Source organism: Asterias amurensis, chromosome 14 (assembly GCF_032118995.1).
Source record: "Asterias amurensis chromosome 14, ASM3211899v1".
Lineage (NCBI taxonomy): Eukaryota > Metazoa > Echinodermata > Asteroidea > Forcipulatida > Asteriidae > Asterias > Asterias amurensis.
This window is the reverse complement of record NC_092661.1, coordinates 19,547,285-19,561,086: the sequence shown is the minus strand read 5'-3', so window position 1 is coordinate 19,561,086 and position 13,802 is coordinate 19,547,285. Positions and strand designations below refer to the sequence as shown.

Sequence of the window (13,802 nt, the reverse complement as noted above, 5' to 3'; positions counted from 1 at the left end):
GAAGAGCACCATCAGCCCAACGAGGTTGGCTAGAAGGTACACATTAATATAGTACTAGTGAAATTGATTCCTGCCTTCTGTCATTTTTTTTTTCGAGAAAGAGTGCTCATAGGAGCGGACCAATCAGCAGACGGACGTCAGTCTACCTCCATGGTCACACCATGGAGGCATGGTCACACCTTCCTCCATGGTCACACCCTGCAAGTTTATCATTCTGCGCTTGTTATACCTGGATACACCAGCACCCCCCCCCCGCCCCCGCCCCCGCCCCCGCCCCCGCCCCCGCCCTACAAATACTGTAACGTTGTCCTTAAATAGCGCCCGCTATGGACTAATTGAGGGTAGTTTACTTAACGGTGTGGTTAAATAGCGCCCCCTCTTACATTTAAAGTTTATGCAGTACCAATTGACCTTTAACCCTTGATATTGTCCCGTCATGCATTGCGTTTCAGAATGGTGACGTCACATACTTACGTCCAAACGTATGAGGGCGGTATTTAACACCACCGTTAATTTTTCTGCATAAAAATAAAATCGCCACCGTTAAATCGGCATAGCGCCCTCCTGTGTAGGTTTAATGCCAGGACGATGACCTACAGCCTTTTCCATAGAAAGTCGTCAAAATGAAGTAAGTATCTGGAATCCGATCTTATTCAATCTCACCACATCACCATAAAACCGGGAAAATATATATTTCTCGTAATACCTGTTCAAATTTCAGTTCTTGAATTTGACATTTCTTTGTATTTTGTTTTTATTTTAGGCAGGAGTTGTGCCATTTCAGTGGGTACAAAATTCATGCCGGACATGGCATCCGGTTCGCAAGAATCGATGGCAAGGTGAGCTAGTAACAGTCGTCCTACTGCCGTTTTACTCTTTTTATCGTAGTCTTATTTGTAATTTTTTAAACACATTAATATAATAGTAAAGGGTCTTTTAATTGAGTTATCCCCGCTTTTCTTTGCCAAATGCTCCCTAAGTGAACAATTCATGCCCTAACGACTCTAAAAGTTGCAATAATCGTATTCAGCCCGCTCCACTCGATCGTCGTAATGCTACTTACTACAGATTACTATACAGACCGACCGAGCCACCGACCAGTTATGGAGACAGTTCTGTGCAATTTCGACCATTAAATGTCGGACTAGTGATCAGATTTAACAATGAATTATAGACAGTCAATATCACAAAGAAAGTAATTATTTTTGGGATAAAATGTTGCCTTACCTCGGACTATATCGTAGCGTCATACATTATCGACCCTCATAAAAATATGTTTTCGTTCCCCAACTTTGATTCCCGTTTACCGCGAAATTGTGCAAGCTGCACCGGTGGCAGAAGCTATGCAGTTTACTCACGGTCTCTATTTTCATCAGGTTTAATCATGCTGAGAATAAAGTTTCCTGTCGTTGGTTATGCTCAAACATTTATAAAATGATTGATTTTTGGTACTAATCACTAGTGCATTATTATGCCAACATTCAATTTCAAGTGAGTCAAAGAAACATCATCCAACCTCGAAAGTTCAAAACAAAATTACTATCAGCTAGATTGAGTTTCATTCTGCTTTAGTCGCTAGATGGATCACGTGTACTCCTAGAACTATTTTGGTTTCGTCCGGCTATCTTCTCCCTTAACCTCATAGAGGGTCATCTGTCACGCGTTCAACGACCCATGGTTCAATGAATTTTGGAATCAGAAATCTCTCCTTTTTTTTTTTTTTAATCTCGCCAAAATTAGGCTCTATGTGTCTTTTGATATATCAATGTGTATGCTTTCAACCAGAGAATCCACTCCGCAATCTCAAAAATTGTTAACATGATAAATTCTTACCGTAATATTCAGATTCCCTATCTACTGTATGTGTTACTCCTCTGCCAACAATAATTGAAAATTACCCGACCTCGTTTTGCGAGAATGCGTCACGAGAGGGCGGGTCTGATCCGTGATTTGTGTACAAAACATACACGGAACCACGAAGCTCGCACAGTCAGGGGTTTCCCTTAACTTTTTTTTTCAATCGCCCGCCGGGCAAGTCAACCAAAATTCTCGATCGCCCGCAGGTTTTTTCACTAGCCCACATGTAATTATACACAAAACTTTCAAAACGAAAAAAAAAAAAAAAAAAAAAAACTCACGAAAGTGAAGCCCTTAAAATTGCTTTTTTGAGGATTTTATATCTGAATTTTTACCTTAAACTATCCCTTTTCCATCAACAACAACTTTAATGACTTCGTGGTCAGGGGGTCGGTTGATTTGAACATGTTTTGAATTCTATTTGCAACAAAATCTTCATGAATAAACGATCAGTCAACAATGCACATCGAGAAATAATTCAATGAACTTTTGCCTCGCAACGCCCTCTGTTGGCAAAAGTTGTCCATGTCATTGGTTGTCCAAGGCTGTACATTGTGCACAGTCTACAGTCATTATGCACAACGTGGGGCAATTCTTTACTCCGTTCGTGAACATGTACTGCATTGAAGTCTAGTCAAGAACGTAATGAATATGGAATTATTAACAGCCATCAACGGCCAATCACAGCGTGCAGAGATTTGGTCAGAATGGACTTTGGACGACTGTGTGCATTGTGCATGTGCTGTACATACTGCATGGATGTACCACCAGTGGGCGACCGTGTACTGTGAGGATACTCGGCACCATGTGGTTTGTGCATCGTGTTTTCAGTTGATTGTACGTGTTTTCTGAAACGAATGCCACCAATTCCGGTCCCGATCACGGCAAAATTAAATCTAGCAAGTATCTAGAAGTGTCAAAGTTACTAATTTAAAAGCTTTAGTAAAAGTTTTCTGTGGGATTTTGCCACTAAACCCTCATTTATATGTGAAAAGGAATAACTATTTGACTCGCCCGGCGGGCTAGTGAGAGAGGGTTTTCAGTCGCCCACCGCTATTTTCACTCGCATTTTGCGATCGGGCGACCGCTAATTTCGAACCCTGACAGTGTACCAGTATGTACACTTTTTGCACACAGCCGAAAGAGTGGACTAAGCATTCAGCATGTTACATGTAGAGCTACTTGTGCTCTGACCTGCCTTCATTTCTCTGTCTCCTAAAACAGGTGTTCAGCTTTGTCAGCAACAAATGCCTGGCTTCATTTATGATGAAGAAAAACCCCAGGAAGATCAACTGGACGGTCCTCTACCGTCGTAAACACAAGAAGGGAACTCAAGAAGAGGTGTCCAAGAAGAGGACAAGACGTGCCACAAAGTTTCATCGTGCCATCGTTGGTGTCTCCCTGGAGCAGATCAATGCGAAGAGAAACCAGAAGCCTGAGGTGCGCAAGGCTCAGAGGGAGCAAGCCATCAAGTAAGTACATAGGAACTGAGGGGGTGTTGGTGGGGAGTGGTGGTGGGTTGTTGGGTGTTAAAGGTCTAATGGAGGAGGAGACCTAGTAGTAGTGTACTACTGGGGTGCAGTCAACTCTGTTCATTAATGCGTAATAAAATGAATGACTGACTTGGCAATTATTGAAATACTAAATAGACAAAGCTGTTTGTGTGTACCTTCCAACTTGAGTGTGGTTAATGGTCTGCTTAGCCCTGGTAGGATGTCAGTCAGTGCCACTGCACTGACGTCCTGGGTATAAAGGTTCTTTACAATGCGAAGTTGAAATTCTGTTTATATATTCATAGTGTCCCTCACTATATTTTCAACGAGTTTACAGCTAACAAATATATCCATGGAAGAAATTATTTTTCGAAAATATGTCAAAGTTCAAAGTGTGAGCCCAAGTGCGCATGGCTTTGAGTACAGTGTGTTGTCGTGCCGCTATTCGCCATCAACTGGGTAGGTGCCATCAACTCGCCTTGTCATATGGACGGACACCAAAGGGCGCTTTCCTGCACGCACATATTTTGTTCCTACGACAGATGAGGCCACTTAGCATGCGCCAATTTAACAGCCTCGTCTGTCGTGGGAAAAAGATACGCTTCCAGCACATGACGTCTTGGCACAAGACTTCTATGCTCGGTATACTATGTTATGCGCTTTGTGTAAATTGCTCGCTGACTATTATCCATCTGCTTAGTGGGTGGTTGACGGCGCCGCCAGTGATCAGTGCACACGGTAGTTAGTGCACGACGTGGGAATGGGAAAATGTCAATTTCAATTTTCTTTTCACAAAATATTAACACCAATTCAACAATTTTAAATAATGCGGGCTTGGAGTTCCAACTACAAGGAACATGTGAGTAAAAGTTCATAATCCCAACTAAGGTAGAAATATTTTTAACAGATTTTTGAACATTTTTCGCAATGGTACAGGACCTTTATACCCTGGACTTCGTTGCGTTGCATGCAACGGAGGAGTCCAACCTGGGCTAATGGTCTGCCTAGTCCGACATCAATTTTTTAGGTACTAAACCTAATGCATAAACAGTGTCTTAGCCAGGAATTTGGAAAGTGGGAGTGCAAACTGAAAAAGTGGGAGTGCAACCTAAAATCACTAAAAAAAATAGAAACATGTGCGTAGCCCACAAAACGAGCGCGCACCGCCAAGTCTGTTTCACTGACGTCATAGTAGAAAAATCCAGAGCGCGATGGTTTGTAGGATCGTGGAGATGAGATTGGTACCTAAAATAATCGGAACGAAAATGCGTGTGAATTTGCCTCTATCATACCACACGTGCATGGAGTTCATGCTGCCTGCTGATGACGGTCGATGACGTGTAATTTGCACGTGCGTTGTGTAATGTGTGTTTTGTGCGTTGTGTTTTGTATAGTCGCAATGTGGTCAGGGTTTTCGAGGCAACTTGGAGTGATTGTTTTATGGTTGCGTCATTGAAATTTTGATTCAAAAAGCAGGAAATCTGGTAAAGCCAAATCTAATCTTACTCACTGCTGTTTTTAAACTGTTCAACAACAACAAAATAATAAAAGAAGTTCAGTAATTTTCACTGAAATTATTTAACAGCACGGCTTCACCCAAGCCGTGCATCAAATTTCTGCCCGTGTTTTCAGCCCAACTGACCGTGCTAACACGGCGTGCACGGCTCGCTAGCTAACACGTTGTGCATAAATTAACTGATACTTCTCACCACATGGACTACAATTCTAAAATTGTTCCATTGTCTAATTTGTATTGTGTTCATTTGCCAGACATTTCCTGATGAACCATTTTAAAAATGATTTGTTTTTCTTCTAATGTTAACTTCACAGAGCTGCCAAGGAGAAGGCGAAGGCAAATAGCGCTTCAAAGAAAGCATCACAACAGAAGGTAAGATCAAAGCAGTGTTGGTTCAAAGAATTGTGTACACCATGATCGCAACAGGTTATGCATTTTGCGGCACTTTGGGGTACTTTTTTGTAACGGTTAAAGGCAGTGGACACTATTGGTAATTGTATAAGACTAGCCTTCACAGTTGGTGTATCTCAACATATGCATAAAATAACAAACCTGTGAAACTTTGAGCTCAATCGGTCGTTGAACTTGCGAGATAAAAATGAAAGAAAAAAACACCCAAGTCACATGAAGTTGTGTGCGTTTAGATGGTTGATTTTGAGACCTCAAGTTCTAAATCTGAGGTCTTGAAATCAAATTCGTGGAAAACTACTTCTTTCTCAAAAACTACCTCACTTCAGAGAGAGCTGTTTCTCACAATGTTTTATACCACCAACCTCACCCCATTACTCGTCACCGAGAAAGGTTTTATGCTAATAATATTTTGAGTTATTACCAATAGTGTCAACTGCCTTTAACTCCAAACCATAACAATCTCATCGGACATGTAGCTTGCTGGAAAGCTGAGAAGGATTCAGCGATATTTTGAGGAAGATCATTTTTGTTCACTTTTCCACCGGGCTAACAGTTTTGGTGACTTCAGTGGCGCGAATACACTTGTCTGGGCCAACAGGCCACCGTTAATTTATACCCCTACACCTAGGCAATGGTTAGGGGCATGGAGGCAGTTGCTTAGTGAAGTATCACAGCTGCTTTTTTGTGCAGAAGATCCATCTGTTTTTGTTTTATCGTTTTTATTATTTTGACTTAAATTGCTCAAGCTCAGGGCTAGCACAGTATCCCTTAAAATAATGGACTGTTGTGTAGGTCTTGAGTGTTTTTGAACTCTGAATACCTGTGTGGATTTTTTCTTTCACACTTCAAAGCAATGAACTTTTAGAATAAGCTTACTTTGGTAGCCAAGGTTATCCAGGGCACAGTTTCAAAGAGCTGCTAAGCATCAACTATTACTTGAACAAATTGTACCAAGCAAACATAAGCACGATACCAGTAATAGATTTTAGATGTAGAATAATGTTTGGCTAATAATTACTGTAATTTTTTTTCTGTAAAGCATCATTTTGTTGTGCTTGGACACTTTGGGCTTAGGCAGCTCTACGTTACTGGCCCTGAATTGTTGAACACATGCACAACCCCCATTTTTGTCAAGGGGAACAATCCGTTGCTGCTTAGTGGAGAATGCCAACTATGCATAAATAAGCAGGGGACAGTCACAAACTGCACATTTAAAAACAAAAAATCGTTTTGGCTGGTTAACCGTTCTTTATAATCAAAACCATTTTGGTGCTTGTGCCATTCATGTGCCATTCATGTGCCATTCATGTGCTTAACAGCGCTAACAATAAACCTATCCATAAAGCTCTGCCTACATTGTATATTCATGTGACCATTTTAGGGTTGAACACATTTACATCATGTCACAAACAAAATGCACAAGACAGCAATCATAAAAACTTCTTTGCATTTTGCAATGTTTGGGACTTTTAAAGAGATTGTAACAATTTGCACGAGGGATCAAGTATAAAATGCTTTTTACCACTTTTTGTTTTGCAGTGATTTATTGCACTAATAGGCAGAGCTTGTTGGGTTGGTTTATTTCCCCTTGGTTGCACATGTTCCATTACAATAGTTTCCTTATTTTGACTGTTCCTGTTAATGTTACCCTGTATTTTTATGCTTGTTTGGATTTTCCTTGTTATGACACTATACTTTCTTTTCTTTTTCACAGACGGCCAAGCCAGTGAAGCAAAAGGCAGCCCAGATGCCCAAGGTCAAAGCGCCACGTGTCTCTGGCAAAAGATAAACTTTAACATCCGATAATCATTCACTAGTCATCAATATCAAATCCTGGTAAACTCGTCTCCCTTCACTCAAGAAGCTCATAATTACTTTTTATTCATTCTTGGTCGTGTACAAATATGAATAAAAAGCCAGTTCACGGTTGAAATACTGACAAAGATGGTGTCATCAAGTTTCTTTCTTGTCTTTTTCTTAATTTAAGGATGAGGTTGTTGGCCGACCTGATACTCATTCTGGTAAATATCAAGGCAGTTAAACATCGTTAAGGGCTCTTCTGTGAAATGTAAAGTTCTAGGGGCATCAAGGCAGTTTGGCTCAGTTAGCCTCTCTGTGAAGTATCAGGCTGTGTTTCAACCCCCACCCCCTCCTCCCTCCCAAGCCATTGACAAAAACAACCCAATTTAAGCACATTGCTATCTTATTGTTTCTTTTTAACTCTTGTAATTGCATGAGCAAATTAAAGCAAACCTTAAAGGTCTTTTTCAAGTTCGGGCCAATTCCCTGCCCCTATAAATGTAATGTGGTTTTGAACTGGTTGCATCAACCTGCATGGAACATGAGAAAACTCCGACAGTTTTCTAAAAGGTATTCTAAATAATTGTTTTCTCGGCATCAAATGATTTTATGTTTCTATCTCATTCCAAGTAGAAAGCATATTGTCACTTCAGGAACCCATCATATTTTTGGGCTTAAATATAATCTATAACAAATTTAAGCAACACTCTGGCATATATCATTTAATAAAAGCAAAGGCATTTTTATTTACTTACTGAAACAAATACTTGCTGGAAATTTAAATTTGTTACAGTTTACGTTGTGCATTTATGTTCACGTTACAGTGATAGTCAACTAGGAAGAAACAATGTTTAAAGGAAGGTACAGCATAGGACCTTTGGAAGCAGAAATGTTACAGATTATGAACATGTTGCCTTGGATTGGTCGAGTTGGTCTATGAAAAGCATTTGTAACCATTTGTTATAAAATGCATATGGGTAGAAAGATGTTGTATAAGTAGAATGCAATGATCCACACACATTTGCCTCAAAATTGCCTGCGTTTCGTTTGACTTTGCGAACTAACATGGTCAGCCATTCATGAGAGTAAAAAAATTGACTTCCATAAATGGCCGACCGTGTTTGTCGACAAAGTAAACGGAAAACCACGCAACTTTGAGTGAAACTTGTGTGGATCATTATATTCCACTATCTTTATAATTACATGTACATGTATATGCATTCTATAACAAACGGTTACATACGCTTTTCAAAGACCAACTCAACCGATCCAAGGCAACGTGTTCCTTTAACCCACTGCCCCAGGTGATTTATCCGCCCCCCCTCCCTTCACCACAATGGTCTCCTGTTTTGTGATTAGGGAGTTTGTGGATGATGGATGGTTCTGCGACGGTGAAAACTACACATTGATTTTTCGGCGCATGCGTCCACTTTGAGGACAGTCGCCCGTCCATTTCTACCTGGAATGATTCTACGTTTTGCTTAAAACCGACATTTGGTGTTTCAACATACTGATAAATATTCATACATGCGCAGTCCGAATACTGAACTTGTTGGTCATGTGATCAACTCAAAGTTCATCAGCCTGAAAAATCTATGGGTTGTCCATTGAACGGATACTTGATACAGCGAACGGTGATGGTGTAAATTTTCACTACAGAACCATCCATCACCCAAAACGAAAACTCCCTCGGCATACATGAGTTTGACTATGGAGGCATGGGGAACAAAAGTATCATTTTTTGTATCTACATAACCAATGCTGTACCTTGGAACAAAAATGATTAAGTATCAAAAAGACAAAGAATTGACATTGGTGTTTTCTGTTATTAAATATGTAGCCATCGAAATAATGCTCAACCATTTTTCATTTCAGGTAAGGCCATTTGCCTATTGGACACAAAAACAATATGTGAAATCAATCTAAAATTATGTCAAGATTGTGAGATAAAAAACGCAAAACAAACCCCTGACTGTGCCAGTAGTAAATAGTTTGGTAAGAATGATCAAGGAACATCATTTCACTGTGATCCAAACCTTGCACCAAAAGTAATAAAAACTGAAACACAAACTCAATGATGAACTTGGTTGATGATCAAGTGGAATGTTTGTACACAACCATTAAATGCTTCAAGTTGTTACTTCCACTCTAAAATAGCTTCATTATGTGATTTTCTTAGTATTTTGAGTACATAAATCCTTACAGATTACAGATATTTATTGAAATTATACATTATTTACAAAATGCAAGAGCCTTACAGGACTTGCATAAATGGTGGGAGTTTTTCTTTCAAATTTATAAAAAATATACAAATTGTAAACTAAAATGGTTTTCACCCCTGAAAATTGAAAGACGGTTAAGCAATGTAACTGACAACTCTGCAAAGCAATTACATAAAATTCACCCTTTGTTTACAAATTAACAAACATTTTTGTTAAAATGTTCATGTATATGTGGAACACTTTAAAGAAACTAAGACATAAATATAAAGTAAAAAGATTAAAAACTCATAGAACCAGGTTTGACATTACCACCACAATCTTACATCTTCATTAAACACCTGTCATTGGAATGCTAATTATATTAATAATAATCAGGGCCCAATGCATAGAGCTGTTTACGCACACAAAGTAGCTAAGCAAAATGCAAATGTGCTTGCCATAATAAGATATGTACCTTTTGTGATTGGTTTCCTGCTTATTCTTGCTAAGTAGAGAACTGTTCAGCTATATTTTCTTTTAAACACAAAAAGTAGCCAAGCAAGATTTATGATTCCACTAAATGGCATATTGGGTCGAGCTCCCAATTGGGATGCAAGTTTAACTTTTTCAATTCTCATAAAATTCAGCAGTGAGTTCCTTGTCTGACTTTGATGCAGTGAATTTAAGCATGTCATCTTGAATCAAAAGCTTGATTGACATTTTACCATCCATAAGGTCTTGAAGACTTTCTTCAAAAGAAGACTTGTTGTAAAGATGCATTGCATTTATAGCCATTTGAAAAAGTACCAGGGTTTGCTGTAATACAGAAGTCGAGTTTGAAGTTGGTCATCTTTTACATAAATTGGGCCCCAAAATTTATTTTACCTGGACAATATTTGTAAACGGTTAAGTGTAGCCTATCCAGACTACAGTTGAACCAGTTAGGTATCCATGTTGTAACAAAGGCCCAAGTGAATTATTTCCAGGGCTACAACATTGATATGGGTGTACATGTATTTGTGTATGTTTAAAACTTAAGTTATGCTGCCTCACTTTCTGTGTTACCGCATATAGCTCCATCATGGACGTCTAAAGTTGGGTTGACTAGTAAGATTATGACAGACATTGCAACTGTAAAGCAGGCATAGATGTAGAACAGCAAGCGGTCAGTTACTGTGGCCACCAAGGCCCATTCTCTATGCACTCTGCCTGTGCGGTCACTCTTTTTCTGCACTGAACGGATCTGTCTGAGGATTCCATAGACGTTGGATTCCATCTTGGTTAGTCTTATGTTATCAGATTCTCCAAGATTCTCAACAAAGTGGTCTAACTCAGCTTGTGCATTGTGGCCATTACTGCAGCCTCCTTGCATGCCATCATTATTCATCCTTGACGAGTCTTGAATTAGCGGTGTATATGATGTGCCATACCTGAGCAAGTAGCAAATGAAATGAGGTAAGTTTTTATCATTCAAAATGTTAAGCCATTTCTGCAGTGTATACAGATCAGCCAATTCGCCCAGAGAGTACTTTGGAAATGAACTTATCTTATGAAAATCCTCCCTGATATGGGAATGTTTTCCCTGTTATGTTGAAGCATCAATATCTCCCTGATTGCTACACAAAATCTCATTGATTGCAAGATGCAATTAATGTTGACATCTCTGAGAATGAAATGAATGTTGTATTCCGAAGTAGACTTGTACACTATGATTATGAAAATATTTCCAATATACCAATGATCACAATGTGTAGTCGTTGAACTTGTCAAATTTGTGATTAATGTCAGGTTCAAATTGCATGTATTCAAGCTGAATTTCCTCCATGGTAGGACCAATAAAAATTGAATTGAATTGAATTGAATTGAAAATGTGAAGATAAAAAAGAACAGTTTGACTATGGTTTCCCAAACTAATGTTCTGAAATTAATCTCCACATCTTGCACACGATGACCCAATAAAATACTGCTTACAATCCCGGCCCTGTGATTCTATGAAAAATAACTGCATAATTGTTTGGCATTAAGGAAGTTCCGCTAAATAAGTGAACATGTTGAAACTTGAAACATGAAAGTAGACTTGGAGGGGCTTTCCCACTTTCATTGAGTCTCCATTTTTTAAAGAATGAATCAACTCCTGTTCACCTTGCATTGAACCATCTTTGTTTCCTGAGCATTGCCAGTCGTGCTTGGTCAATCTTGGGCTCATTGGGTCTGGTCAGGAAATATTCACCCTTACAATCCATACACATGATTCTAGCCATGTACTTGAGCACCAACGTTCGGAGCCATTGAGGCACCTCAACACTACCATCCTCCCCACGGTGGAAAATGTTTAGAACTGTGATGTTCATCGCTGTTGAGATTGCTATGAGGAACATGATGCTTAGATAGTATTCACCTGTAGTTGATGATGTGCAAATAAGATTAAAATGTCAATGTGATGGGAACATATTAGATTGTGAGGTGGAGGATGAGTGAAAGGAACACAGCTGCAACATGATTGTTCCTGCAAGGTCACACTTCAGCTATCAAAGGTTTAGGAATGATAATAATAATAATAATGCATTTATAATGCGCCATCTATCTAGTGTACAAGACCCTATTCCGAGGCGCAGAAAAAATGATTGTTAAGTGTTTCTGTAAGGTTATCTCTCGGGGGACAAAACGCTAATAAACTGTATTCACCTGAGGGGTTTGATTGTTAAAAAGGACTGTGAACTTAGTGCGTTGTAATGTTACTGTGACATTACAAGTACAAAATGTCTGAGACATCTCCAATGAATCCAAACGAGACGAATACTTACTGATAAGTGGAAGTCCTTCTGATGTCTTAGGAATAGTCTCAGCCACCAGAAGTAGGAAGACAGTCATTGACAAGATAAGAGTGATGCTGAGGTTTGCCTTGACCACACCCACATTATAAGGCATCAGGAAACCCACCATAGACAATGCAGAGAGTAAAACAATCGGCATCACCAACTTGTACATGTAGTACAGAGGCTTCCTGCGTATGCCAACGAAAAGCGTCACATCCACATACTTAGTTGGGCAACATATGTAGCTCTCAAGATTCCTCTTGAAACATGAATACATCAAGTCCCATTGCTCATTCTCTAAATACTGCGATTTGTCTGGTCCTGCAGTTGAGTTTTGTAGATCTACATGATTCCAGTCATATGTCCACAGCCCAAATTTCAGTTGGCATTTCTGTTCATCGAAAGGAAAGAAGCGAATCTTGATGTGGCATGTGCTACGTTGTATGTAAGGTTTGGTTTTCATCTGCACCAGTCCATCATGTCTCAGTACAACATTTGTGCCTGTGATGCCAGAATAGGCCGAGTTTGTGTCCGCTCTGCAATAATAAATAACAGTGATGCTTTTAAAAACCATTTTAAAGTTTGGTTTGATCAGGGTTTTTTCCAAATCAACCCAAACAGTTCCTTGCCGCTTTAAAATGAGGAAAAAAAATTGAAACTTCATCTGAGTTGTTATAAATTGGATACAATTTTATGGTAAACTTTTGATTACAATACTTGAAAATGTATATAACTGTAAATTCTCGGTGGAAACTCAAATCCGTCACCTTTTGAATATTACAGGTCTGGAAAGTTTTCAAGAATTATGATAATGTGATCAAAAGTTTACAATTTAATTGTAAGAAAACAATTGGTTGCAAATCAACTAGTATTAACAAGTATTTTATTCATTTGCTTAGAGTAGTGTTGGAGTGACTATCATTAATATAAAGTACACAGTTACAACTTCAGGAGGATGAGGCTTTGGGTACATTAGCTCCAACATTTACTCATTTGATTTCTTTTTGAGGGGTAGTGTAGTAGGGCTTCTTTATTCATCAGGAATACACCTTTTTTCTACACCACAAATCTGTGAAAGACCAAAACCTGGTAACTTCTGCTTGTCACCATCCTGGAACTAGAAAGTGTAATAAACAAACCGTACGTGTCATAAAGTGTTGTGTCTGGGAGCCAGACATCATAAGCAGGGACTCTTAGCTCCATCAATCCTCCATAGTCATCAGGATCCCAATGTAGCCAGTGATCTCTCCAATTCTGCTGTAGTATGATGTTCATCTTCATTATCTGATTCCGCTCGTCCTGTTTAAAGAATTTATGAAAATCAAAAATCATGCTATTAATGTTTCCATCATTTAGACCGATACCTTAAGTGAGGTTTAATAAAGCGTATAAAGTCTTACCTCTCTTTGATTTAACGATAACATTGTTGGTCTTCGATTCTAGGATACAGTGACCCAACAGTGACAGTAAATTGTTAAAAGCAATTCACAAAACTGAAACAATATTTAACACTAAAAATAATTAAATGAATATGATTGGCATTTTCTCAGAAATCGTCTACTTGCAACATGACTATAAACATTCTTTCCCCATATTGATGGCACACAGACACTGCACAGTGACGAACCTCACAGAGAGAGCCAACATCGGACGAAAAGGCATCACGTTGTGGTGCGAAGGCCCAGCGAGATATGGCCGGGATTTGTAG

General features: G+C 39.2%; 2 protein-coding genes across 5 annotated transcripts in view; one reads left to right on the top strand and one right to left on the bottom strand.

The window, feature by feature from the left end:
* Positions 1 to 503: 503 nt before the first annotated feature.
* On the top strand, positions 504 to 7,220 carry LOC139946917 (large ribosomal subunit protein eL24-like). Its single transcript, XM_071944698.1, has 5 exons — positions 504 to 628; positions 764 to 839; positions 3,082 to 3,329; positions 5,181 to 5,238; positions 6,992 to 7,220. Exons 1-5 carry the CDS (start codon positions 624 to 626, stop codon positions 7,064 to 7,066), a joined length of 462 nt encoding a protein of 153 aa, XP_071800799.1. The 5' UTR covers positions 504 to 623; the 3' UTR covers positions 7,067 to 7,220.
* The window catches only part of LOC139946896 (neuronal acetylcholine receptor subunit alpha-10-like), a 37,239-nt gene continuing 30,436 nt past the window's right edge, over positions 7,000 to 13,802 (bottom strand). For all 4 annotated transcript variants that reach the window (XM_071944666.1, XM_071944667.1, XM_071944668.1 and 1 more), the window contains 4 exons: positions 13,239 to 13,393; positions 12,083 to 12,630; positions 11,421 to 11,676; positions 7,000 to 10,708 (listed from right to left, as the gene is read on the bottom strand). In XM_071944666.1, coding sequence (XP_071800767.1) covers positions 10,318 to 10,708; positions 11,421 to 11,676; positions 12,083 to 12,630; positions 13,239 to 13,393 — 1,350 coding nt within the window. In that variant the 3' untranslated portion in view covers positions 7,000 to 10,317. The remainder of the gene's footprint in view (positions 10,709 to 11,420; positions 11,677 to 12,082; positions 12,631 to 13,238; positions 13,394 to 13,802) is intronic.

What these genes read in the sequence shown, in the direction of transcription:
- LOC139946917 (XM_071944698.1), top strand. An exon ending in TCGCAAGAATCGATGGCAAG is followed by an intron (nt 840 to 3,081) that starts GTGAGCTAGTAA and finishes CTCCTAAAACAG; the next exon opens with GTGTTCAGCTTTGTCAGCAA. An exon ending in CAGAGGGAGCAAGCCATCAA is followed by an intron (nt 3,330 to 5,180) that starts GTAAGTACATAG and finishes TTAACTTCACAG; the next exon opens with AGCTGCCAAGGAGAAGGCGA.